The 24,473-nt window shown below is 38.5% G+C and overlaps 2 protein-coding genes and 1 long non-coding RNA gene across 6 annotated transcripts in view; 1 reads left to right on the top strand and 2 right to left on the bottom strand.

The window, feature by feature from the left end:
• Nucleotides 1–6,335, bottom strand: part of sin3aa (SIN3 transcription regulator family member Aa) — a 33,964-nt gene extending 27,629 nt beyond the window's left edge. For 2 of the 3 annotated variants that reach the window (XM_084733996.1, XM_084733997.1), the window contains exon 1: nucleotides 6,036–6,335. In XM_084733996.1, the coding sequence (XP_084590122.1) occupies nucleotides 6,036–6,133 (98 nt within the window). In that variant the 5' untranslated portion in view covers nucleotides 6,134–6,335. Of the gene's footprint in view, nucleotides 1–2,513; nucleotides 2,741–6,035 lie in introns of those variants that run through there. The other variant, XM_084733998.1, reaches the window with a different exon arrangement.
• Nucleotides 1,059–16,165, top strand: LOC146317022 (uncharacterized). Of its 2 annotated transcripts, none has more exons than XR_014771747.1 (3): nucleotides 1,059–2,091; nucleotides 8,347–8,425; nucleotides 16,036–16,165. It is a non-coding gene; the product is annotated as an uncharacterized LOC146317022 (long non-coding RNA). The 2 variants fall into 2 exon arrangements; XR_014771746.1 differs by lacking the exon at nucleotides 1,059–2,091 and adding an exon at nucleotides 3,762–5,003.
• ptpn9a (protein tyrosine phosphatase non-receptor type 9a) overlaps nucleotides 13,546–24,473 on the bottom strand; it is a 38,904-nt gene continuing 27,976 nt past the window's right edge. The window contains exons 6-13 of the mRNA XM_084733999.1: nucleotides 23,448–23,558; nucleotides 21,662–21,978; nucleotides 20,553–20,640; nucleotides 20,147–20,216; nucleotides 18,600–18,678; nucleotides 18,322–18,472; nucleotides 15,925–16,132; nucleotides 13,546–15,469 (exon numbers count right to left, since the gene is read on the bottom strand). Coding sequence (XP_084590125.1) covers nucleotides 15,279–15,469; nucleotides 15,925–16,132; nucleotides 18,322–18,472; nucleotides 18,600–18,678; nucleotides 20,147–20,216; nucleotides 20,553–20,640; nucleotides 21,662–21,978; nucleotides 23,448–23,558 — 1,215 coding nt within the window. The 3' untranslated portion in view covers nucleotides 13,546–15,278. The remainder of the gene's footprint in view (nucleotides 15,470–15,924; nucleotides 16,133–18,321; nucleotides 18,473–18,599; nucleotides 18,679–20,146; nucleotides 20,217–20,552; nucleotides 20,641–21,661; nucleotides 21,979–23,447; nucleotides 23,559–24,473) is intronic.

Genomic DNA, 24,473 nt, shown 5'->3' with positions numbered 1-24,473 from the left:
TGTGGTGCTCAAAACACCAAAACAACAACAACAAAAAAATCCCATTTGAAATATTCAAAGCCAGTGTCTCTTTCCAGAATTCATTACCTAGTTACTCAAGATAATTCACAGACCTTGTTGTGAGCGGTTTCATAGGAACTACTTTCTTTCGAGTAGAAAGGAAGTAGTTCCGATAAATTTTGAAGTAGCCATTAGATTCTACTGCTAAAAGAAAGTAGTACCTACATGGAACTGCTCACAGTGCTGTCTATTCTTATTATGTTGAAGGGAAGGCAGAAATCTCTACAGCTGATATCTCAAAAACTCTGCAACTCGCTGCCCCCCCAATGTCATTTTGACCCACTTATGCATCAAAGGGTTAAGATTTTCTTTTTGCACACTCACTGTACTGCATCCAACTCCATGTCTCCTGTAAAACACTGTTTCTGGTTAATTGTGGACAGCGCTGAACCCTTTGTGTGCACATAAGACAACAAGACATACATAAAACAGTTTCAGTATTTTTCAATACTTTCCCCCACTTGGATTTCCTAGGACTTTTCCTAACAATATAGTTATATGTGTAATATTTCAACTGTTTAATACTCTGTGCAATAACAATAAGTCAATTGTGCAATACACTGGCTAAACTGGCATCATTACTGCATTTATTTATTTATGCTCTGCATTTAAACCAACCTATACTCTTATTTATAATACTTGCATCCTAATACACTTTCTCCCTCCATCTTCAGTATTGTTGTTTTATACTATTATGTGCACCATGGTTGTATATATTGTTGCATTTTTGTTGTTTACATATTTTACACTTCTTCTTATCATTTTTTTATATTGTTGTATAAGGTAGCATAGAGCTGGAACGATGAATTGATGATTAAATTAGTCGCCAACTATTTTGATCATCAATTGATTGGTTAAAGAAGGAAAAAGTCAAAAAACTCTGATTTCCAGCTTCTTAAATGTTTATATTTGACAGATATTTGTCATAGAGAAGTTTTTTTAAAAAAAAGGTTTCTTTATTCCTCCATGACAGCAAACTGAAAATCTTTGGGTTGTGAGAAAAATAAGACGCTTGCAGACGTCATCTTAGGATTTGGGAAACACTGATTGATCATTTTCACCACTTTCTGACATTTTAAAAGAAGTAACTATTAATCGATTAATCGACGATGAAAACAATCGTTAGTTGCAGCCCTATAGTAGTATAATGCACCTTTTAAAGTACATTTTTTACATACTTATGATTTCTATTTCCATTTTTATAACTTCTATATGGTTATATATACTTCTATCGTTGAATGGGAGCAACTGTAATGCAAACAGTTTCTCTCCGGGATTCAAGAGAGTATTTCTGATTCTGATTTTGATGTTATAAGTGACATATTTATGAGATTAAAACAGTTCAAAGACATTCTGTTGCAATTTGTTCCGGTATAATGCCCGTATTAATTCTTATACTGTCAACAACGGGAGGTGATGAGGCAATGTGAGGCAGATCTTAAACACATCTGAATGTTAACATGTACTGAATGTAAAACTTGCAGCCTCCATAGCCAATGAAACACAGACAGCCTACGTCACCGATGCAACAAACAGGTGCTGCTGTGGGAACGTGGGAGTCGGTCTGCCATTCACAACTTCCTCAAGACACCAACAACTGCAAACCGTCTGAATGAATGAACGCGTCAACGAAAGATAAAACTTAAAACTCGACGGAGGAGAGAATAAATGACGTTTTAAACCCGAGTGTCGAGCAAAAGTGGCACAGTGACTGTCAAAGTGAACTAGTAACACTCGGCGCTGAGCCGCTCGCCAACACCTATTCTCGCTCTAAATGAAAGCGAGGCTGCAGTATTTATAGATACAACTCAGCTTCACTCGGTGTAGTAACGTTACAGTCACGTAAAGGCAAATACGGTTATGTCTGCTAGCAACATGCTAACAGCCGTTAGCCGACAACATCGATTCACCATCCCCTTTATGGCCTGGCAACACAAGCACCGACCTCGAGTTACAGCACGACGCTCTCCACACGCCCGCCATTTAGAGCGTGGCGCAGGAGTGCAGCAAATTGCACTCCATTTCAAGCAGGTAAGCACGAAAAGTAACTGACTTTCTGGCCGTGTTGCCGCCCACCCTTCTTAAAAGTATATCGAAGCGTTTTTTTCTTTCAACTACGCCGAGAACTTGTTTCGTCGTCAGGGGCTGTGAGCTGCCAGTTAGCTGCTAGCTAATGTAAACAACATGAGTAGCCCGACACCGAGCACCGTCCGGGGGTTAGCAGGAAAGCACATGCAGCTAACCGTTAGCGATCTGTCTCGCTGTTGCTGAAACAGGCTTTCCGGAGCGAGCATTAGCTATCGATTTGTTAGAGCACTCATGTTGGGTCTAGTTACGAGTGAGTGACATGCGAAGAAGCGTCGATTTCCCCGTGTGGTTTACTTAAAACGTCTGCTAACGGCTGGTAGGTAGCTAGCTGTGTTAGCTTGCTGAATGAATTCAGCTGAACTCACCCCTCTCCTAAATAGCAGGCTGAAGATCCCAAATGATGCTCTGATAATCCGTTATTTTTGGGTTAACCGCTACACCTCTGGCTGGGAAAGATACCAAAGTGTCGTATGTACTAAAAGCAACTTATCGGTGGCGTGTGATTTAAAATAAACAATTCAAGCTGTGGGCTGCAAAGTGAAAATCTCCCCGAGAGAGGAAAACAATCTCCGTTCGGTTAGCACTGGGGAGGCGGGGTTTTCAGATATGACCCCGCCCCTCGATTAACGCTATTGGTCGGTTTGTTCAGAGGACCCACAAGAGGGAGGGAAGATGGACTCGGGTTGTGAATCTGATCTGTCAATCAAGGCTTTATCGCACAGCAACCAAGCACGCCCATTTTGACTTGAAGCGCGACAATACCAGCAGTGAAGAGAGGAGTCCCGCTTGTATCACTGTATGTGTGGACGGTACAGTACGACTGTAATGTAAACCGCTGGAATGTAAACGTGTCATGTCCTCAAATTATACTTTTTGTGCTTTTTTTGTTCAAAAGAACTGACATTCCTCTTCGTTCATTGATTTTGAACTAGTCCTGCAGGATAATTCAGTATCCTTCACAATTTCTACAAGACTCTTTAGAACTGAAACATATTCCAGCGGGACTATTTCTATAATAATAATAATAATAAAATTAAATAATAGTAAAAAGTTGCATTATATGTGGTGAGCAATATTGTATGAAACTGTTACATTTAATATACACATCAAAACAAACATAGTCTCCATTTAGGGTTGCAAATTCTGTGCCTTTTCCTTAACTAATAGTTGAAAAACTTTTAGTTTTTTTTCTTATTTGAAATTGAAGTTTCCATATGCAACAAATGGCTCCACCAGACAAACAGTGTTAGATGAGGCCCAATTACTACCATTTTTAGACAGTCAATATTATTTTCACAGCCCAATGTCAGAAATCTCCTTAAACAAAGACAAACTGTTGACATACATGTACATTCTGACTTTCATTTTATCTGTTTATTTCTCTTCATTCAATGATGGATTCTGAATAAATACTTAGAAAACCATCGCCAAAACTGTGTTCTGCATATATACACTATTTGCTAATCCCTGGGCAAAAATTGACTGGTGGCCCTGTGTTACCTCAAAGTTTCCATTAAGTACAGTGCACAAAGTGCACTATAGACAGCCACTTCATAATATTTTGTACAAAGACCCCTAAAAGAACAACAACAACAACAACAACTATATGGAGTATTACATGTCCTGAGGTTTTCTGTACGACAGTTACTCTGGTGTTCTTAGATGAAACACAGTTTAATTAGGGAAATGCAGTCTGTGAGAATAATATTAACTAAAATAATGCAGGTATTTGCAGAGATCTATAGATGCATTTAGGGGTGCAAAGTCTTTGCATTTTCCTTGACTGATAGTTGAAAATGATAACTGATTAATCATCAGTAAGATACAAAACATGCTTTTTCTCATTTTTTCATGTTTTCTTTCTCATTTTAAGTAAACCTATTCAACAAATAGCTCCGACGGACAAAACAATGTCAAATGAAGTTTAATCACTGCCATTTCTATATTACTAATTTATTAACGATTGAGACATTTTTCATCAGTGACATTCTTTACTGATTAACTGGTTAATGATTAATCATTGATGTCCCTTGGTGTACAGATATAGAACTACAGATGCATAGATAGATGCATTCACTCTATAGTAACTTCCAACATGCCACACCAATACTATGATGTAATACACAGTATTCATCAAAGCTGTCTATTGGAAAGAATATGGCAATACACCAATTTTGCAGAGGTTATGACCTAGTATATTGCAATATATTGCCAAACTGTAAACATTGCAAGGTGACATATTGCTAGTTTTAAACCTAATTTTTAGGAAAACTGTCCTACTACAAAGAGCACATAATCATATGTATAAAGTCTGAGTTTAAAAAGTTTACTTTTTTATGCAATCAGGGCGGTGAAGATAGAAACCAAAACTGCAACCCAGTAGTCTGGAGTATAAACACAACACAGAATGAAGAACTGACAAATCTTTGCATGTATCAAGATTTCGTGATAGTTTTTTGAGAATCAACACAGTATCACAGAAATGCATCTATATTTTTCTTACACCAGTAATATTCACTAGACTTTTATTTTATAATTTTATTTATTTATGGAGTTTGAGTGTCCTATCTGTTGAGATCTTTCTACAGAACTATCCACTATCTACTTCCTGAAGTTGTCCAACACGTGACTCTGTAGGAGGGAGTCTGCCTTGGCTCTTGTGTCCCTCCTCTTTGTGGACATTTCAGCCAATCGTTGCGTGCAACCGTCATTACAAATCCCAAAAAGGTGGAACTTCCAAAATAAACCCTCGCCCACGACAGGCGGAGCTGCAACACCACCACCACCAGCCCGGGATTCCTCCTTCCAGGCAGCTCCAGCCCGGGCGGAGGACTCAGCAGCAGGCAGCACGGACCGTAGGCTGCAGCGCACACACACACATACACACACAGTAGTACTCCACTACCCCGACTGGTTTTCCCCCACGTAACCGAAAAAGATCACCAGCGCTTGAGCAACACCACACCTGGTTTTTGGCGCTTTTAAACGCACCATATGCGTGTTTTAAGTGTGTTTTTTCGAGTTTTGTGCAAAAGCATGCAGGCTGTGGAGATCCCCAACACAAGAGCGAACTACACGGTTAGCAGGAGCGGCTAAAGCCCCGTGCTCTCCGCGTCGGTCGGTCGGTCGACGTGGGTATTTGCAGGCTCCAAACAAAAGGCACTTAAATGCATCATCTGGTAACTGACGCTTTGCACTGGTTGGTGAAACGGGGCCCGACGGCGGTCAAATAAACGCCGCATCTTTTATTTCAGAGGCGTCAGGAGCTGATCCAGTTGCCCTTACCAAACAATGCCAAAGTCAAACGAAACGGGAACTACGGCGTCGCTTTATGGAAACATCGGCGCGTCGGAGCCACGCCATTCCCCGCGTCCACCCCCCTCCAAAACCTCTCCACGGAATAACGCAGCCCCATTTTTGTCCCGCGGACGTGCTCGTAACAAATCCTATTCTTTGTTTACTTCAATAGTCGGGGAGTAAAATGTCTAACCTGTCTCACCACAACAACTCCCTCCCCCTCTTACAGATCCATTACATGCTCACACACACAGACACACACACACACACGCACACAACGCTGCTGCCGCTGCAGACAAAATGTTTCGACTCGCAGACAGCGGGATGCCTCACATTATCAGCACACAGCCCGGGGGGAGATTGTTTACTAGCCGACAAAATGACGTCCTGTAGATTTGGCCATCCACCACGTTATGTTTCTGCCTATTCTGTAGCCGTTTACGACCATAAAAAGCCCCCCTCTTCAATTCATTTACGCACACAAAAGGCGCGACTGGTTACCAGACGCTCTCCGATTCCTAATAAACATCGTTCACGTGTTCAAGCAGCAATACTGTTAATATTATTTAGTTTAAACAGCTGTTACATACCCAGGAAAAAGACTCCTTACTCCGGATTCGTGTTTGTAACAAAATAGTTGGAGACGCCCCCCTCCGTTGGCATTGGCGCATACTACAATACACGTCATTTTATTTTGAATATCACCCGCTAAAACCGAGGGAGCATCAGTGAAACGGCAGCAGTGTCTCCATTTGATTCAAACTGTGCAGGCAGGACTATCGACTAAACCAGAGCTCATCACATTTTTTTTTATTTTTCTGGGAATCCACTTTTTAAAAGTGACAAACCATTACGCCCCAGTTATCATTAAATACTGGGAAGAGTTAATTTGTGCGTAAATGAACGTTCCTGACCAATTTTGACTGTCATTTCTGCATCACCTTCTGTTGTTTTGATGTGTGTAAATGAAAAAATACATGCATAAATAAGAATTAAATGCATTTATTCTGAGTTAACAGTGCATCTCCTTGTTTTTTATTTCCTCTCATCAGGAAAATGTGGAATTTTTTAGCAAAATAAGTGCGTTCAGCAGTCCCTGCAGGATTTTGCAGCCTAAAATGCCAGATTTCACAGCAGCTTTAAAAAAAAAATCCAATGCATGTTACAATTTTTTGAGGGAATCGTTTGCAATGAAATTACAGAAGGAAGTGAAAATTGTAAAAGAAGGTTGCATTTTTTGGGGGGATAATTCAATCAAACAAAACAGTACTCTGTTCTGAGTGTTTTAAGTAACCTCACCAAAAAGGCTCAGTGTTTCAAAAACTAACAAAATCTGCTTTATTTGTAGATGAAGAAGTGCACCTGGGAGGTATTTCACAAAGAAGCAAAATCTTTTTGGAGCTCAAACTCTGCAGCAGCAAGCAGAAAATGATAAAATATAAAAGTGCAAGGATGAATGTCAATAATGCTGACAAATGTTATTGTTTTTTCAATGCCTGTGAGAAAAAAATAATAAAAATAGATAATAAAAATCAAAAAATATATAAATGCAGAAAAATAGTGAATAATCAAACAAAACACTGAGTTGGTTCATTGTGACGGACGTGTGATATTTGTGCAGGTGACTGCTATGATTGGTAGAACTCACAGGAGTCAATGTTGATTGGTCAAATTTGTGGAAAAGTTGTGGAGACTGGGTCAGGCAGAATTCACTGGGGTTGGCTGAATCTGGAGGGTTTGATCTCTCCCCTGTGAAATAGCTGGTTAATAGTACGAGTAACTAAAATATTATACGCCAAAAACTGCAGGAATTTTGTGTAAAGCAAGTAATTTGGATGAATTTTGAGCTTAACGGATTATTATTTTAACACGTTACACCAAGTTACATTAAGATAATTTGTAGAATTATTTATATGATCTGTAAAAAAAAATCTACATCCTCTCTTAACTTATGTCAGTGATTCCCAAACTGGGGGGGAGAAATATAGAGTGAATTTCACTTAAATCTGAATCTGTTTTTTTTTTTGTCAGATGCCTCCCCAGTTCTTAATGATTGATAATAATTGTGGGGTCGGGGGGGACATGAACTCTTTTCGTCCTCTGAATGACGGCATGCCAGAAAAAGTTTGGGAAACACTGAGCACTGAAACACATTTATAAATTTAGTTTTCCTAAGGCAACACAGCGGGGGAATCAGTAAATTTGTCTATTTTTGTGAATGCCGTTCCCCCGAAGACTAAACTTATGAAAAATACGCACATAATGAGATCGTTTCCCTAAAGAAGGTTAGTGAATCGAGCCCCAGGACTCTAATTTCATACTTGATGGAGCAGCTTCAATAATTCATGAATGAGGCTGACTTTGTGATCTTCATTGTTTTTCATTCTGTTGGAAAAAACCCCAAATCCTGGAAAATCTTCATACAGATCCACAAACCATTAGTTGACGGAGGGAGGCTTGTGCACAGTCGATTTATCCAAGATCACAGAAACACTGAAGTTTAGGATCAAACTTTTGATATTTCTGTCTAATCGCAAATTCTCAAGTTGAAGAATCCACAGTCTCTTCATGAAGCTTTTTTTTATTAGGTTGTTAAAAGTTAGAAGCTTTTCAAATCCTGGGATTAAAATATAGTGTAAAAGGTTTTCAGGCTTTTCCTGTGTGCTTAGTTCAAGACTGATGCAGTCAAGAGCTGAGCAGCAAAACAAAACAGAATTCTTTATTCAAAGTGTGATTTCTTGGTTTCAGCATCCTTGTTTGATGCAGGTAGAAAGATGATTATTGCTTGTGCTTGTTCAGTCTGTGACCATAATGATTTAATCTCATTATAAAGGAATGAATATGTGTTTTTCTTTATGTATTTTGATTCTCTCTAACTTTTTTCTCTTTCTGAACATCCAGGTGAGTGCAGTGTCGACTCATGGCCAGACTGTGGCGCTGTACCAAGGATCTTAACGTTTTGGCCTGCAACTTTTGAACTGTAAGTATCAGAAACAATCAAGTTGTTCAAGTTCAAGTTGTACTTGAATGTTGCTTAAGAGAGAAAACGGCGTCTACGAGCCACAAAACATTTTCTCAGCTTCAGGGTAAAATGAGTCCAGTGTTTGATGGAAGAAATATGCGTACACTGAATCTTGCTCTCTGTAAGCTTTACTGCTGCAATATAGAGAGCAATAATTTGCCCTGAGGACATCATACCACACCCAGAAATGAGCATTGTTGAGAAAGGAGTACCCACACTCTGCTGAATTCAGCTCCCAGCATGCTTCACGGCTGCAGTGTTTCAGCACACTGGGAATACACATCATTTTGTGGGTATCCTCTTTTCAATGCCGTTGTCTTCACTGCTTACTTTGGTGTGGTGGTGAACCCCGCAGTTTAAATCTAAATCCACTGTATTTGTTGAGCACACGCAGCAGTTTAGGAGCGCTACTGCAACCACCAGCTCTGTATTTTAGGAGCAAACCGATGTTTTGGGCCTTCGGCTGTCAGCTGAAATTTCTCGTAATCATTACATAGCCTTGTAATGACAGTCAAATTTGTTTGAGGTTAGATTCAGTGTAGGACGTGTTGAAAGCTTGAAATCCATTGTCTCATCTGGAGCCGAACTGATATGGATTACTGAGACCAAGAGATTTGAGCGTAATAAGTAGAGTTAATTCTTCCACAAGATATTCCCTCCTTTGGTGTTTTTATAGGCTTTTAATTGCATATGATAAACACATGACTTACTGTAGGCCATAACACATCATTTTTTTACTAGTGACCCCTGTGACTCTATGGAAGCTAAGGGCAGGGAACAAGTCGATACAGCAGACTATTGATATTTTGCGTTTTATTAATACACTGTAAAAATAGACTATTTGTTTGATTTTTTTAAATGAATATTTTCTGGTTTCTTCACTCTTCTCTGACAGTAAAGTGAATATCTTTGAGTTATGAACAAAACAAGAAATTTGTTAGTACGTCATCTTGAACCTGTGGAAACAGATCAATATTTTCTGAAATTGGAGCACTGGAACTGGAGCAAACAACTAATCGATTAGTGGAAAATTATTGCCAGATTGATCACTAGTTGAAAAATGGGTCCAAACATGTGAAAACAGCTGGAGTGCACAGATGTACGTTTGTGTGTTCCATGTTGTCAAGATTGTGACAGGATTAATTAATTGATCATTCTTAGTTACGTGTTAATTTGAAAAAAAAATGCTAGCTTACTAAAACATAGAAAATAGTACTATTGCTTGCTAGGTAGCTAGCTAGCTAGCTAAAAAAGAAAAAAACTTATATTGCTTGCTCTCTAGCTAAAAAGTAGTAGGAAAAAAAGTAATATTATTTGCTAGCTAACTAGCTTAAAAAAACTCTAGCTAGGAAGGGTTATATTGCTTGCTAAGCTAGCTATAAAGTACAAAAAATAAGTAATATTCTTTTATAGCTAGCTAAGAACTAGGAAAAAAATATGAGTAAAATAGTTTGTAGGCCATTAATTTTAAATGACAACACAATAATTTTAATATTGCACATTAAAATTTCTGTAGACCATATTGCAATTTCGATTAATTGTTCAGCCCTGGTGCAAACTCAGTGTACAGGAGCACTGATCCCTGGTGGCCCCCTCCTCCAGAACCACCCCTAAGTGATTTACTCAGAAGTTGTTAGTTTAATCTATAATAGAAGAGAGGTCCCTCAAGATGGAAAGCATTACATCTCTAATAAAACTGCAGGTTAGTTCTAAATCAGCTTATTATGCCATAAAACACACCTTTACAGACGCATATGTTGACATAGTTTGTATTTAATACAGTATAGCTTGATTCAATAGTCATACGAATGATAAAGTAATAGGTTATAATAAAACAAATATAAAATTAATGTAGATAACTGTATATCCTGCGTAATCGTATGAAAACAGTTGTTGAATACAATAGAAAAATAAAATAGGGCACATTTTGCGTCCATCATTGAAAGGAAAAACAAGTCTAAAATCAGAGTGCATGAGGATGGCAGACTTAAAAAATGCTTCACTACAAGCAAATTCAATATGAATTCTGTAGTAAAGAACACGTTTTTTTTTTTCTTTTTTCACCCGGTAACAACATAATGCAACGTATGACACAGACACTGACAGTTTTTTTTGTACATGTACTCTATAATAATGGCAAGATACTGGGACCAGATGAAAGCACTGATTACAACCACAGTCTGTAGAACTTAAAGTTAAACACAATAATCAAGAAAATATATATCAGACAAAGTTTCTGACGCTCAAGTGCCCAAGAAGGACATCAGAAGGTGTAGGCACGGGTTTGTGCACGCTTATTCAGCTATTCCGTCATTAATTTCACTCATTCTTGAGAACTGGGACAGAAACGTAAAGTATTTTTTTGATTTTCACGCTTCAATTATGCTGGGAAAATACATTTTAAAGGGTCAAACTCATAACGGGCCAACCCTGCTCGTGATTAGAGTTTTTATTAAATGTAGATATCAACTCCGTCAGATGGAAAATCTGATCTTGCATAGCTGACAAAATATTACTTTTTTTTTCATTTCACAGCATAGTCGCAGTGCATCCATTAGCATTAGCTTAATGCTAATCAAAAAGCACATTTTTAAACCGTAATTCTTATTTAGCTTTGATTTATAAGGGCTACAGAGTTGACATGCTGTGGTTGAGACACATCTGATAGAAATTTTATTTAATGAATTTGTCAAAAAAAAATTCTTTTTTATCAGTTTATCAGTGCTTGAGCAGAATTCCCGCCTTTTTTTAAAACCAGGAAGTGAGACGGGGTCCTTAGGCGTATAGCTAACCCTTTTTATGCCTTATCGTGTTTTTGTAAAAATCTGAGTTGACCGCTTTAAAGGGCCAAAATTTTCATTTGAAAATTGATTTAAAAACAAGGATGATTATAGTAGCACATTTCTACACCTATGTTATCAGTAGGTATTGTTAGTTTTGGATTTTGAAGGCTTTTAACACATTTTAAAATAGTTTGAAGTTGCAAATTCTTGTCTGGGATAAAGGTGCTTTCTGGCACAGAGCAAGTTTGGAAATTAAAAAATTAAGGCAAATCAAAAAAACTTCATAAATTACACATATATTTGATCACTAGTTGAAAAATGGGTCCAAACATGTGAAAACAGCTGGAGTGCACAGATGTACGTTTGTGTGTTCCATGTTGTCAAGATTGTGACAGGATTAATTAATTGATCATTCTTAGTTACGTGTTAATTTGAAAAAAAAAAAAATGCTAGCTTACTAAAACATAGAAAATAGTACTATTGCTTGCTCTCTAGCTAAAAAGTACAAAAAATAAGTAATATTCTTTTATAGCTAGCTAAAAACTAGGAAAAAAATATGAGTAAAATAGTTTGTTAGCTAGTTAGCTAAAAAAGAAAAGGGTTATATTACTTGCTAGCCTGTTACGCCACCTGTTTTCACGTTCGGAACATTTTATGGACCAAACAGCTAATCGATTAATCTTAAAAATGAGTGATTAATTGATAATGTAAATAATCATTAGTTGCAGCTCTAGAAAGATGTTTTCACCTATGTTATCAGTAGGTATTGTTAGTTTTGGATTTTGAAGGCTTTTAACACATTTTAAAATAGTTTGAAGTTGCAAATTCTTGTCTGGGATAAAGGTGCTTTCTGGCACAGAGCAAGTTTGGAAATTAAAAAATTAAGGCAAATCAAAAAAACTTCATAAATTACACATATATAAATCCTTAAAGAATATATTTTCATTAAAAAATTGGGATTAGATTGTTGGTATTCATATTCATAAGTTTTTCTTTTGGTAGGACATGATTTGTCCCAATTCTCAAGAATGGGTGTCCTGTAAAATCCTCTTGACTTGTCCCAATGTGGATGTTTACAGTAAGTCCAAAATGACTACGTGTTTTATTTATATTTAAGCTTCACTAAAATTTAACAATAACAATCAAGTTATCCCAGCATCACATGTAGACCTACAGAATTACTATTAAGTTTTATTTTGCATCCCATCCTATCGCCATGGTGACTAATCTCAGAGCACATCGGGAATTTAAAAGTGCTAAGACATGATTTGTGTATAAAAAAAAAAAAAAAAAAACAAAGAAACAAAAGTATTGCACTACTCATGAGGTCTTAACTGATGACTTCCACAGATGTACGCTTCGATGGCAGAGTCACTGCTGCGGACTGCTCTAAATGTGTGTGTGTGTGTGTGTGTGTGTGTGTGTGTGCGTGCGTGTGTGTGGGAGCTTAGCAATACATTCCCACAGTCACTAAAGCGTGATGGCACTGCTAGTGAGCGAAGGCAGCCAGACACCGGTCAGGAAATCTCAATATTTTTCACAGAGAGACGGAAGGTTTCAGTGGATACATTTGGAAAAACAAAACAAAAAACTAAAGAATTCACATGGACAGAAATTTAATGAGTGATCACAGAGGGGAGTTTACAGCCTGATCATTTTTTAAATGTGCTTTGCTTCTTTTTTACTGCCATTAAAGGATATTCACCGAGGCAGAGGAGAATGCCTCATGCAACCTCAAAGGAATAAAACAACTTCTTGGCAAGACTTTTGGACTAAATGGTTTTTTTGGCAACAAGTTGGGCAGTTTCACCTCCTCGTGTTCAGTAAGACACTCCTGAGACTATGCAGAACTAGCTCTCGTACCATCTACGTGACTAAAAATGCACTGTAGTGACCAATATATTTCTTGCACACGGGAGGTGTGAAAACTTACCTGACTTATCTTAAAATCGCCCACTATTGTTGCATGACACTGGAAATGAAGCTCCCTATTTGGAATAACAATGGCACACTTAGTTAAAGGATCTTCTCACCCCAAAATTAAAATTGTGTCATCGTGTCTCGCTCATGTCAGTTAAAACTCCCAACAGACAATTTGCACGTAAAAAGCAGAAACGTTACAGTTAAATAATATGTCATGCATCTCACGAAGATTTTGTTCATGTGCGGGATTTTTGGCTGCAAAAACAGAAAATTAAGCAACAAGTCTTCGGGTGCACAATGGCCGTGATAACATAATCCTTTGAAGGACCAGTGTGTAGGATTTAGTGGCATCTAGCAGTGAGCTTGCTGACTGGGGCTCGCCTCACCCTCCCCTTCGTAGCGTGTAGGAGAACCTATAGGCAACCGCAAAACTCCTGCAAGGCCCCGGGTGCACTATTTATCCTGGATACGTAGATGTTTTGCAATTATTTTGACTGATACTGCAAATGTGATATTAGAGGAAAGGATAATTTTTACTTTTTTTTTTCCAAACTCCTATTGCAGTTTTGATAAATTTGATACATACCTCATAAACCTTTGAATAACACCCCTTATTGAGATCAGTTAAGAAATAAACATGGCGCTTTTTATCCAGGGAACCTGCTCGTCCATTTACTTGAGGTCAGTCTTGACCTACCGAAAATGGCGATGTATCGCAGCAACAAGCTGAAACGATCAATGCAGCATCTACGTTTACATGTCCATGTTATTTAGTATGCAAGAAAAGAGATTTAGTATGTCCCAATACATGGTGTGTCAAATGCAGTGTGCCAAAAATGCAGTTGCATTTTGCACTATGCAAACCAGCACGCTTTCTGGCTATTCTGACCCACAATCCTGTGCACAGCAGGTGATACATCACATTGACTGAGCCGCCAAGAGCGCACAGATGATAGCTCATTAGCTGCGTTTCAAGTCCTGTGCTTTCTCACTTTTTTTTTTTAATAGACTGCGATGGATGTATGAGCAAAAGCAGTTCTTCAAAGTGTGGGCCACGGGCCAGTGGAAGCCCTGGAAGCCCTTTGTGCAGCCACTGAACGTGACTCGAAATGCATACATTATATTTTAATCATCCACGGTCCATTTCAATACTTTCACCTTTAATAACTTAGATTTAATGTGCCGCTCTGCTTCTGCATCAAACTGCGCCAACTTAATGTAAGTCTGTCAGGTTAGTAATGACAACGTTACTGGTCCATGGCAACTTTAATGATTAAACACTATTATGAGACCAATCTCAAAGTTTATAGGTGTTCCTATATGGCCCTCAATCATATGCAGGCTCACTAACTGGCACTACATCATCATAACTTTGAGAACCCCTGAGCAAGACAGTCAGAGTCCAAGGTTTGCTGCAACTGTGTGCACACGGCTCATTCTAAGTTGACAAAGACACAACAATTGTTATTTTCAGGTGACAATGCACCAATAAAATCATACTAATTTCTGCCATATTCTACCCCATAAATTTTACACACTGGACCTTCAAGGAAATTTGACTTTTAATTGTGTTTCAGTCATCGTTTGCAGTCTTACAACCTTTTGTGGAGTTTTAACTGATATAGGATGAGCGGATACTTATTTAATTTTTATTTTGGGGTGAACTACTCCTTTAAGGTCCCCTGAACCATTGATTTAAAGTGGTAGATAAATAAACAAAAGGTTAATGAACATTATTTTGATCACTTCGCCCAACCTGCCTGAACACAGGCCACAAAACCGCACGACACAGGAGCAGTTTGTTCACGACTCCACATACTTTCTGAGATACGTTCAGCATGAAAACAAAATGTCACATTGTTGGAAGCGAGACTGTTATCACATTGAAACATCGTAACGTCAACACTTGAGCCTTTTCTGGTCACTCTGTCTCGTCTTGGTCTGGCTTGCAAATGAAGAATGGCCTAGTTTCAAAAGACAGCCCCTGTGAGGAGGTTAACTTCCCTGGGCTCACTAATTGGTCACACAACACGGCTTGGGGGTTAACAGATCGACTGCAGGGATCTCGGGGCTCGTGGACTGGTTCGGGAAGTCGGGGCTGAAGCTCACTGATTGGTCGGGAGCAGGCCCTGCCTTTGGGCGTGCTCCAAAATGGCATTGTAGCAGAAGTAGTACTGGTCCGGGGTTTGAATGCTGAAGGCCCTCTGTGTTCTCATGCGTCGCACCGTCAGGCAAACATTTAGCGAGCCTACGTCCTGTAGCTGGGACAGACAGATGTCCAGGGCACAGAAGGTACCTGCCGACAACAGGGCTTGTTAGCAGCCGTGACACTTTCAATGACAACAAGTGTTAATACCGTCTTCAATGGAGGCTTTTCATCCATTATTTTTACGTTTTTCTGGATAAAAAAAAAAGTAATGTTTAATTCTCAGTTGATTTCAGTGAGTCATTTTTATATTCATATGCTTCATTTAGATCATGAACCCTTGAATATCACACTACTCACTGAAATCGACTGAGAAATAAACCTTATTGTGCTTTTCATCCAGAAAAACCACAGTTCCACTGCTTATGTGTATTTAATGTCTGTTGTTAAGCTTATCGCATAGAATATCTAAGTACAGGAAACAAGGAAATATAAAGTTGACTGAGTAGGGAGCATCCACCGTCTAAATAAAAAAAAAATCTGACGAAGGCATGATGGTAAATGTCAGAGTCACACGTCAAGTTTTTGTAGAAACACAATCTCACCTGTTCTCCCAATCCCTGCACTGCAGTGGACCACCATCGGGGGTCCCAGTGGGTGGCCTGTCCACTGAAGTCCCAAAGCCTTCACCATTTTCCTCTGTTGTCTCTTCACAGCTCCCAGGAAGTCGATGAGAGTCACTGCTGAGGTGGGGACGCCGTAGTCGGGCCAGCTGAGGTACTGGAAGTGACTCACTTGTCTCTGTTCACATGTCTGCACAGATGAAAGATATTTTTAGTTACATGCTTGTTTTGCATTACTCTTTACTTTGATAATTGCACTGGGCTGTTGGAAATATGGCTTGATTGCACCAGTGAAGAAATCTTTGGATATTTTGGGAAAGGCTGCCTCCTGAAAAGGTGAAGATTCTCTGACTGATGACTGAGATTCTTCTAGTCGGGGCAGTCTTTTTAAAAATGTTTTGTCAGGCAGTCTGCAGTGTACTTCAGGGGACATTTTGTTCCCCAGAAGTAGCTGCAGATTGAGCGCTCCTCCCTCTTTCTCCGGGGTAAAATCATTCCACTACATCAAGTCGTCCTGTCTGCTCGCTGAGGATGTCTGCGACGGGTACTGGCAGCTGCAGACCCAGACCCAGGGTGAGTCTCAAGGCCTGAATATACTCCCAAATGAATGCACACATAGGACAGCTGCAAACAGCATGGACACGTCATAGTGACTTAGACAGAGGCAGCTGCCTGGACAAAGAGAGGTCAAGCTCTGAGGTAACGTTATCGTCTACCTTTGGCTTAGAAGTTGTGAATTTACAGCTCACAGCAACTTAATATGATATAATCTCTGGATTTTCTTTCATTTACTGTTAGCAAAAATGTTGTTGTGCATTTCTGATTTGTTGTTAGCATAGTTGGCACAGAGGGTAGCTGTTTGGGTCAAGAGGTTGCAACGTTTTGGCAAGAAAAAGACATAAAAATTGCTCAGAGAAGAAAAAAAAAACAAAAAAAAAAACAAAGAAACAAAAAACTGTCTATTAAATTCTCTGTTTACCTCAGCCTTAAAAATTATTCAGTGTATATGCTTTGGTGTATAATGTAAGAATCACTTTACGCCTACAGCAGAGATTAATGGCTCTAAAGAGCTGTTTGCAGCTCTGGACCTGCAGGTTGCTGACCCCCGAGTTTGGGAGTATAATCCAGGCTTTAAAGTGGCTTGTTTTACTGTGTTACGGTACGTGAATGCTGCAGCCACCCCTGAACATCCTGCCACACCCTGTTCAAAAATCTGATCATCCAGTAAAGTGTTGCTTGATAGCAGCAATTAATTATTCATATTGTAGAGCCAAATCCAATTCGAATTATAAAATTCTGAGTCGGGTGCAGCCCTAATTTTGGAAAATACGCCTACTTGTTTTCTTGCTGAGAGTTAGATGAGAAGATCGTTAGTATATAAGCTACATACACAAAGCTAGAACAACAAGTGTTGCGCTTGACAGAAACAAATTAACACCTTGTATATTGTTTAGTTCATTTGTTTAATTTGTACAGACAGACAGAAATGTAAAAATGTTATGTTGTGGTTTTCGAAGAGATTATGAGCTACAACTAGAGATGCGCGGTACTGGGTTTTTGCCAAATATTCCAATTTTTTCCAACTCACTTTGTGCATCGATATATGGCTCAGCAATCTGTCAGTTTTTTCCACCTAATTAACATATTAATGTTTGCATTATGCGTTACATTATGTTTGCTCTTCTTGTTAGGACCAACTGGCAGATGCAAACATAAAATACAGTGGTTTTTGAGATTGTAACATTTGCAAAAAAACAACTTAACTACCCGTTTGGGACACTTAAAGACACCTCAACAGCACAGACGTACTTTCGTCACCTGTGCATAATTGAAGAGTTCTGCAGAAATGTTCATTCCAGGCCGATACTGATGTTTTATCTTAAGGAAAGATGAACCTTTATTGATCCTAAGTAGGTGAAATTTAGTTTGACACAGCAGCACAAAATGTAGCAGTGCAGAAATTTAAATGTTAAACCCTTTATCAGCAGATACCAATGAAATGACGATATCATTGCTCATCCTGCATTGGAACTATTTCTTGGCAGCAGCAGTGAGCAGCGACTTCCTGGAGTTTTTGCAGGTTTCTTGGCAACCTCATGACGATGACGAAACACCATGAAGTCACTGTGCGCGGCCAAGAAATAGTTCCAGCAGGGTTTGGGGAGATAAATTACTTCTCAGCAGCCCTGATAGAGAGGAAAATGGATTTAATTATATTGCATATTATATAATTATCTTTGCATGTTTCTACCTTGTTGGCGTTTTGTATTTTCCCCAAGTTGTTTGTTGACAAACTGAATATTGTTGCTACATGAAAAACCTCCCCAGAGTGCGCTGTCCTGCTGCACAACACGTAATTTCTGTGGTGCGTGTCTGTACCTCAGTGTTGTGCAGTTCGAGGGTGGTATGGTTGTAGTGGGTGTGGTGGTCAACCCTTTGGTTAACCACTGCCATATGGCCGTAGACTTCCTGTCCTCCTTCCTCCAGAGGCCAATACTGTCCACACTTCCTCCGACTGCCCTCGTCTGTCCTGCAGCACAGAGACGGGACAAATTTGATTAAATTCATTCAAATCATTTATTCTGATTAACCTTAAAAAGGACTCGACAATCAAATCTGAATCATTATTTCTTTTTTTTTAAATCAGCTCAAATTACCTGGTTGTCATGACGATGACGAGCACGTTTTGTTCCCAGACCATTCTCCAGAAATCACCGTAGGTCTTTTCCAGTGGTCCTACGCAGTTCAACAATTGATTAAAGCACATTAAAATCACCTCAGTTCAGCCAGTGGTCATTAGTGTGATGATAAATATTCATTTGACTCCATGGAGCAGCAGCCTAATGAGCTACAATTGTACTAAACACTAATACACAACAATCACTTTATGACATGGTAATGAAAATGAACTTGAGACTCCTCCGTTCTTAGTACTTTGTTTACTTCTAATGATTCTTTACTCACAAAATTGAACTTTTATTATCTCGTTCTGTCAGTTTGAGAGTCTCCCTAGATATCTTCAGGAAATTAGTACTTTATACAAAACCAATATTATCCCTATTTGACCCTCCTCTCGCTAAACTCATTAAGAAGATCCTTGATCCCTGCTCTGCTCATTACTTATACCTGCTTCTCTTTAATACATTCTGCTCTCAAAGGAGCCATAATTGAATTTCAGTGTAAAAGCTAAGCTGAACGTTGACATCCTGAATGATATTACAGGTAGAGACGGGTACTGAGAACCAGTATTAGACTGGTGCTGGTTCCTGACTTGTCAGTACCAAAATATCAATAAGATAAAACTTTATCAATCCTGTGAGAAATTCTTGTACCAGTGATTTCTCCAAATTTACAGTAACATGGAATCAAAATGAAAACAATAACCTATTAAAAAGTGAAATATAAAGTGTTTAAGGACTAAAAAGTAACAGCGCCTAATAATAGAAAGTACATAAGTTAAGTAAAAGGATGAAAGCTAAAATAAACTAAAACAGAATGGTGGTTTTGCAAATGACACAAAAAGTAATAAAAAGTAATATTGCAGCTGATATCTGACCTTATATTATAAACGATAACAATAATGAAAATAATTTCTATGTTGCACATGATAGTGAACTTAATGATGCACAATATTAAATGTAATATTGTACATTTTATCAATAATGAAAAGTAATATTGCATGATAACTAATTTTGTGCATGGTCCATGATGATAATAAAGTACTATTGCATATGTTAACGACCATAACATGACATTGGATGTAATATTGTATAAGCTCCTGCACAAATGATAATGCTCTAGGTATTTATGTAATGTTACAACAGCCGACAAGGAAAAACATTCAAAAACTGAACATAAAAAGCAGTGTCAGCATCTATTGGTGTCAATAAAATCCTAACGATACCCATCCCTAAATGCAGGACAATATCAATCCTTCATAAATCATTTCTGAATGTTCTTGAGTTAAATCTGGTGTGCCACAAGGTTTGGAACTTGGCCCGCTGCTGCTGACCATTTTCTTTGTTGAATCTTACACAGATATGACACTTTTCAGGATAAGTTTTGATGTTTAAATTTGATAAAATCAAAATCGCTTATTTTTGTCCAAAATATCCTTGCAGTGACCCTTGTATCCATCTATAAACACAAATGAATATTTAAGTATCAAGAGACTAGTAACTAAAATAAGTGACAGTTATCATACCTTGAGTACCAATGTATGCATTCCTCTGTTTGTAGCCGTCCATGAAGCTCGCATTGATGTAGTCTGACCTCTGTGGGAACAAAACTGTGTTAGAAAGATGGCAGTAAACTTGTGCAAAACCTGAGTGTCAGTTGGTGAATCGTGCTGCGACCTCAATGAGATCAAACAGCTCAGTTGTCCACATGGGGCTGATGGAATATTAAATTTTTAGATTTTAGAGGAGTAAATACGACTGAATGAAAATACTTCAGTTACAGTCTTTCTCAGACTTTACCGGCTACAGAATACTGGCAGCCTTTCAAAACGTTAAAGCTCGGCTCTTTATTGAAGGCGGCTCAGAGTGACCATGAATGGATCTTTTTCTTCTGATATGAACGACGCATGTAATATTTTAAAAAGCACCAACCTCGTTCCTCCTGGCTTTCAAACGAACTCTTGTTTGATCAAGGCACAGCACGTCTCCATAGCGATTCCTCTCCTGATTGTAGGCTGCTCTGTAGACAAATATTACCAAAAATTACCACAGACTCTTACTGCTGTAGCCAATAATTAACAATTAATAGAACTGAATCATTTCTCCCCATTATAATTTCCCAATGCCCAAGTCGGCATGTTGAAATAGTTTGTTTTATAAAGCCAACGTGTTCAAAATCCAAATATATCCAACTTACTATCACACAGGACAAAGACAGACATCAAATTCTCACATTTGAGAAGCTGGAACCATCAAATCGTCGGCATTAATGATTGGAAAATGACAAACGATTAGCAAATTAGCTGCAAATTCACTTCTTTGTTAATCAGCTAATTAATTTATCAGTCATTTTCAATCATAGTCATCATTTTGTCTGCTTCTGCTAGCAGTGTGAGCTTAGGTTGACAATAATTATTTGCCCAATGAACCCAAGAAGCCTAAACTAGGACAGTTAACTCTAATTACCTCGAATTATAACCTGTGTGTGATTGTTCCATGGAAAAAAGTTTTTTAAAAAAGTAATACATTTTGAGTGGGGGCCAGATACACAAAAACTGTTTTTTTCTGCAGCCACAGTGCCTTTTCTAGGAGCTAAACAGAATAAAAAGGTAAGGATTTTTCCCCTACTTGACAATATTTTATTAAAGAAATTAATTAGTAATACTATTATAATAATAAATAGCGACCTTTAGTCACTAAGTCCTCATTCAAGAACCAAAACAAGGTTGAATAAGAGGCGTCAAGGCAGTCTGAGGTGCTCCAAAACATTTTTGGTGCATGTTTGGCCTTTTAAAACAGGAGGTATACTTCAAAACGTGTGCACCAAGAGGCTTTTTCTGCGCTGTTGGCATTTCATATGATGTTATTCTCAAAGAAATGCATAAAAAATGAACAGGGGTATCTGTAATAAACAAACAGAATTTCCTAAATAGTGACTTCTCCTAAAATATTGCTGCTGCTGGCCTTTTAAATCTTGCGTCATTTATAGTTCATTTATACAGTTTTAGTAATATAGAATATGTCTGCTGCTGTGAACTCACTGTGCACAGTGAAAGGTTCCAGGCGGCGGCTCTTTGCGGAGCTCCTCATACTCCTGATGGATGCCTGAGCGCTGGAGCCTGCCGAGGTGCGTCAGCAGCTCCTGCGGGCGCATGGACTCGGGCCCAGGGATGTGAATGGAAGCGTCTTCCACCGGGATTCCCACCAGCTCGTCCACCGGGTCCACCCGGCCGTTCTGGCCCGCCAGCAGCTGCTGGTTCCAGCTGTAGGCGTCCAGAGGCAGCAGGCCGCCGAGGTGCTGGGGGAGACAGTCTCTGGGGAGGTGCTGGCGCAGCTCGGCCATTTTCACCATCTGAACCTGGAGTCAGGAGAGAAAAGGGATTGATGGGAGACAGTAACGGCACGTTTCAGCCGCCTGCTTGTTCTCAACGTGTAGCTGTAAAATAAGATGTGCATGAGTTCAGTTGGTTATAAAATTCTGTCAACTCTGATGTCATTAGGTGGAGTTACTGCCTTTTTTGTTTGTTTTTCAATTTTTTTATGTCAAACTATGGAAGATTATTAGGGGGCGGCACGAGGGAAAAATGATAGAAGATTTTTTCATTTTGCATTTACAGGATAAAGTCAAAATCCAAAAATGTAAAAAATGTTAAGTTAGGAGTATTTCCTGAACTCAAAATGTGTTTGTTTGAAGTGCTCTTTGGAGAGGGACAAATTTGTACTCACAAAAATCATAAAAAACTCCAAGGCACTGTCTTTTAAAACAATTAAAATGCCTTTATTGTCACTGCATGGTTAGACTGGATCTTCAAACAAGCAAACTCTGACATTCATCCATCCTTTGACTTGAAGGCTTGATGTTGAAACGCTTCAGAATTTGTTTGTTTTAAGGTCTAACATGATCATGCCATGACGAGAAACACGTTTTAATTGTTTTAAAAGAGAGCGTCTTAGAGTTTTATGTGACTTTTGAATAAAGTTGAAATGACTCGACTTTATTCTCAAAATGCAAAATGTAAAAAAAATCTTCTACCCTATTTTTTTCCCCTCTTATGCCTGGTCCTAATACTCTTTGGTTAAAAAAAAAACTCAGAAACAGAAATTCAAAGTTTGGAAAAATATTATGGCCAGACATTAAGGGAAAAAAATAAGAGGAGCAACATTTTTTCATTTTGCATTTTGAGACAAAGTCTAAATGTTGACTACAGTTGAAATGTTGAGAATAAAGTTGAAGTTTCAGTATTAGTGCCAGGCATAAGAAAACAATAATAATAAAGTCCTTGAAACAGTATTTCAACTTGATTCAAAACATCTGAACATTATTCTTGAAATGCAAAATGAAAAAAAAAAATCTTCTTTTGATTTATTTTTTCTTCAGCCTCAAACAAATACTGAAAATTGAGCTTTACTCAAAATGCAGAATTAAAACACAGTCTTCCTCCTCATTTTTCCCCTCCTGCTCTTCCTAACAGTGTTTATTTGTTTATTCTTGATTGCATGAGCGCTTCTGAAACGCAATTTAGAATAAACCATCAGGTGACTCTGCAGAAATCCATACTAATGAAATTCTTCAGGGACAGTAATGCGGTGCGGTGATCGACTGCAGTGATTCGAGCATCAGCGTCACAGGGACATGTGAGGCAGCAGGGGGGATTAGTGGTTGGAGAAAACCCTCTAATCAAATGATCACTTACAACAATCAATGACACTGAACTGCCTGCTCGCTGCTTGTTTTCCACTCCAGAGAAACTAAACAGAGTCTTTTTAAAGTATCATCAGAAACGTGGAGTAAATGTTAGAAAATGAGCAACAAGCTGCTCTGTTTACCCTCTCTCTGAGTTTCTCCTTGAGCAGCAGGCTGAGCAGATTGTAGGGCACTCGAAACCAAACTGGAGCCCCGACGATCAACACCTTCTTCAGCCTGGCAGGGAACGCCCCCTGGTGGAGACAAGACGGCACGGCTTATAACAAACCACAGTTTAGACTAGAAATTAAAATTAAAATTTAGATTTTATTTAAAACAAAAAAATAAATGTGTTGACACCCATGCTCTTATTATGGGTCTTATCCTGGGAATACAGTTATATGTACTATTTATTTGTATTCATTAATTTTGTTTTTGGTATTTCACTTTATTTCATGACATTATGTGACTGAAAAGTGACGTACAGACAGTTTATGGGATTATCCAAATGAAAAACTATGTAAACTATGTACATTCAAATTCTGTCATGGCAATTATGAATTGTAAACTCCAAAGTGAAAAAAGAAATAACAATTAAAAAAAACTTTAGTGAAAAAAAAATAAAAAATCTTCCTTGATAATCTAGACCAGTGGTTCTCAACCTGGGGTCCGGGACCCCATCGGAGGTCATGTGATAATTTCCAGGGGTCACCAAATGTTTTTGGAGAATAAAATATAACATTGTGGCCCATACCAGTGATACAATTTGCTTTGGAATAGATTTTATTTTGTAGATTAGATTTTCGTGGGGGGGTCATGGCCTGAAAATGTTGAGATCCACTGATTCAGACAATCATTTGCTCGTTTGTTGTGTTTGAAATAGAGTGGAAAATGTAAATTAATCCTCAGAACACAACTTGGACAGCAAAATATAATGTTGCACTCATCTCGCACTCCTGTTTAGTGTCCGTGCAACTTGCCTGAGGTCTTTGTCTGGAGAAAAGGAGGCGGGGGAAACAACTTGCTTCAACCATAGATTGCGTATTAAAAAGAGATTCGACCAATTTAATAGGCAGTTTATTGCTCCAATTCACTATTTCAACTACAGTACTTATTTTAACACCAACTTAAACATTTCTTCTTCACTGGTTATTGAAAAAGCAACTAGA

This window comes from Lutjanus erythropterus, chromosome 13 (assembly GCF_056507025.1).
Source record: "Lutjanus erythropterus isolate fLutEry1 chromosome 13, fLutEry1.hap2, whole genome shotgun sequence".
NCBI classification, from domain to species: Eukaryota; Metazoa; Chordata; class Actinopteri; order Lutjaniformes; family Lutjanidae; genus Lutjanus; species Lutjanus erythropterus.
Note: the sequence above shows the minus strand (reverse complement) of the source record. Positions and strands in the feature narration are given on the sequence as shown.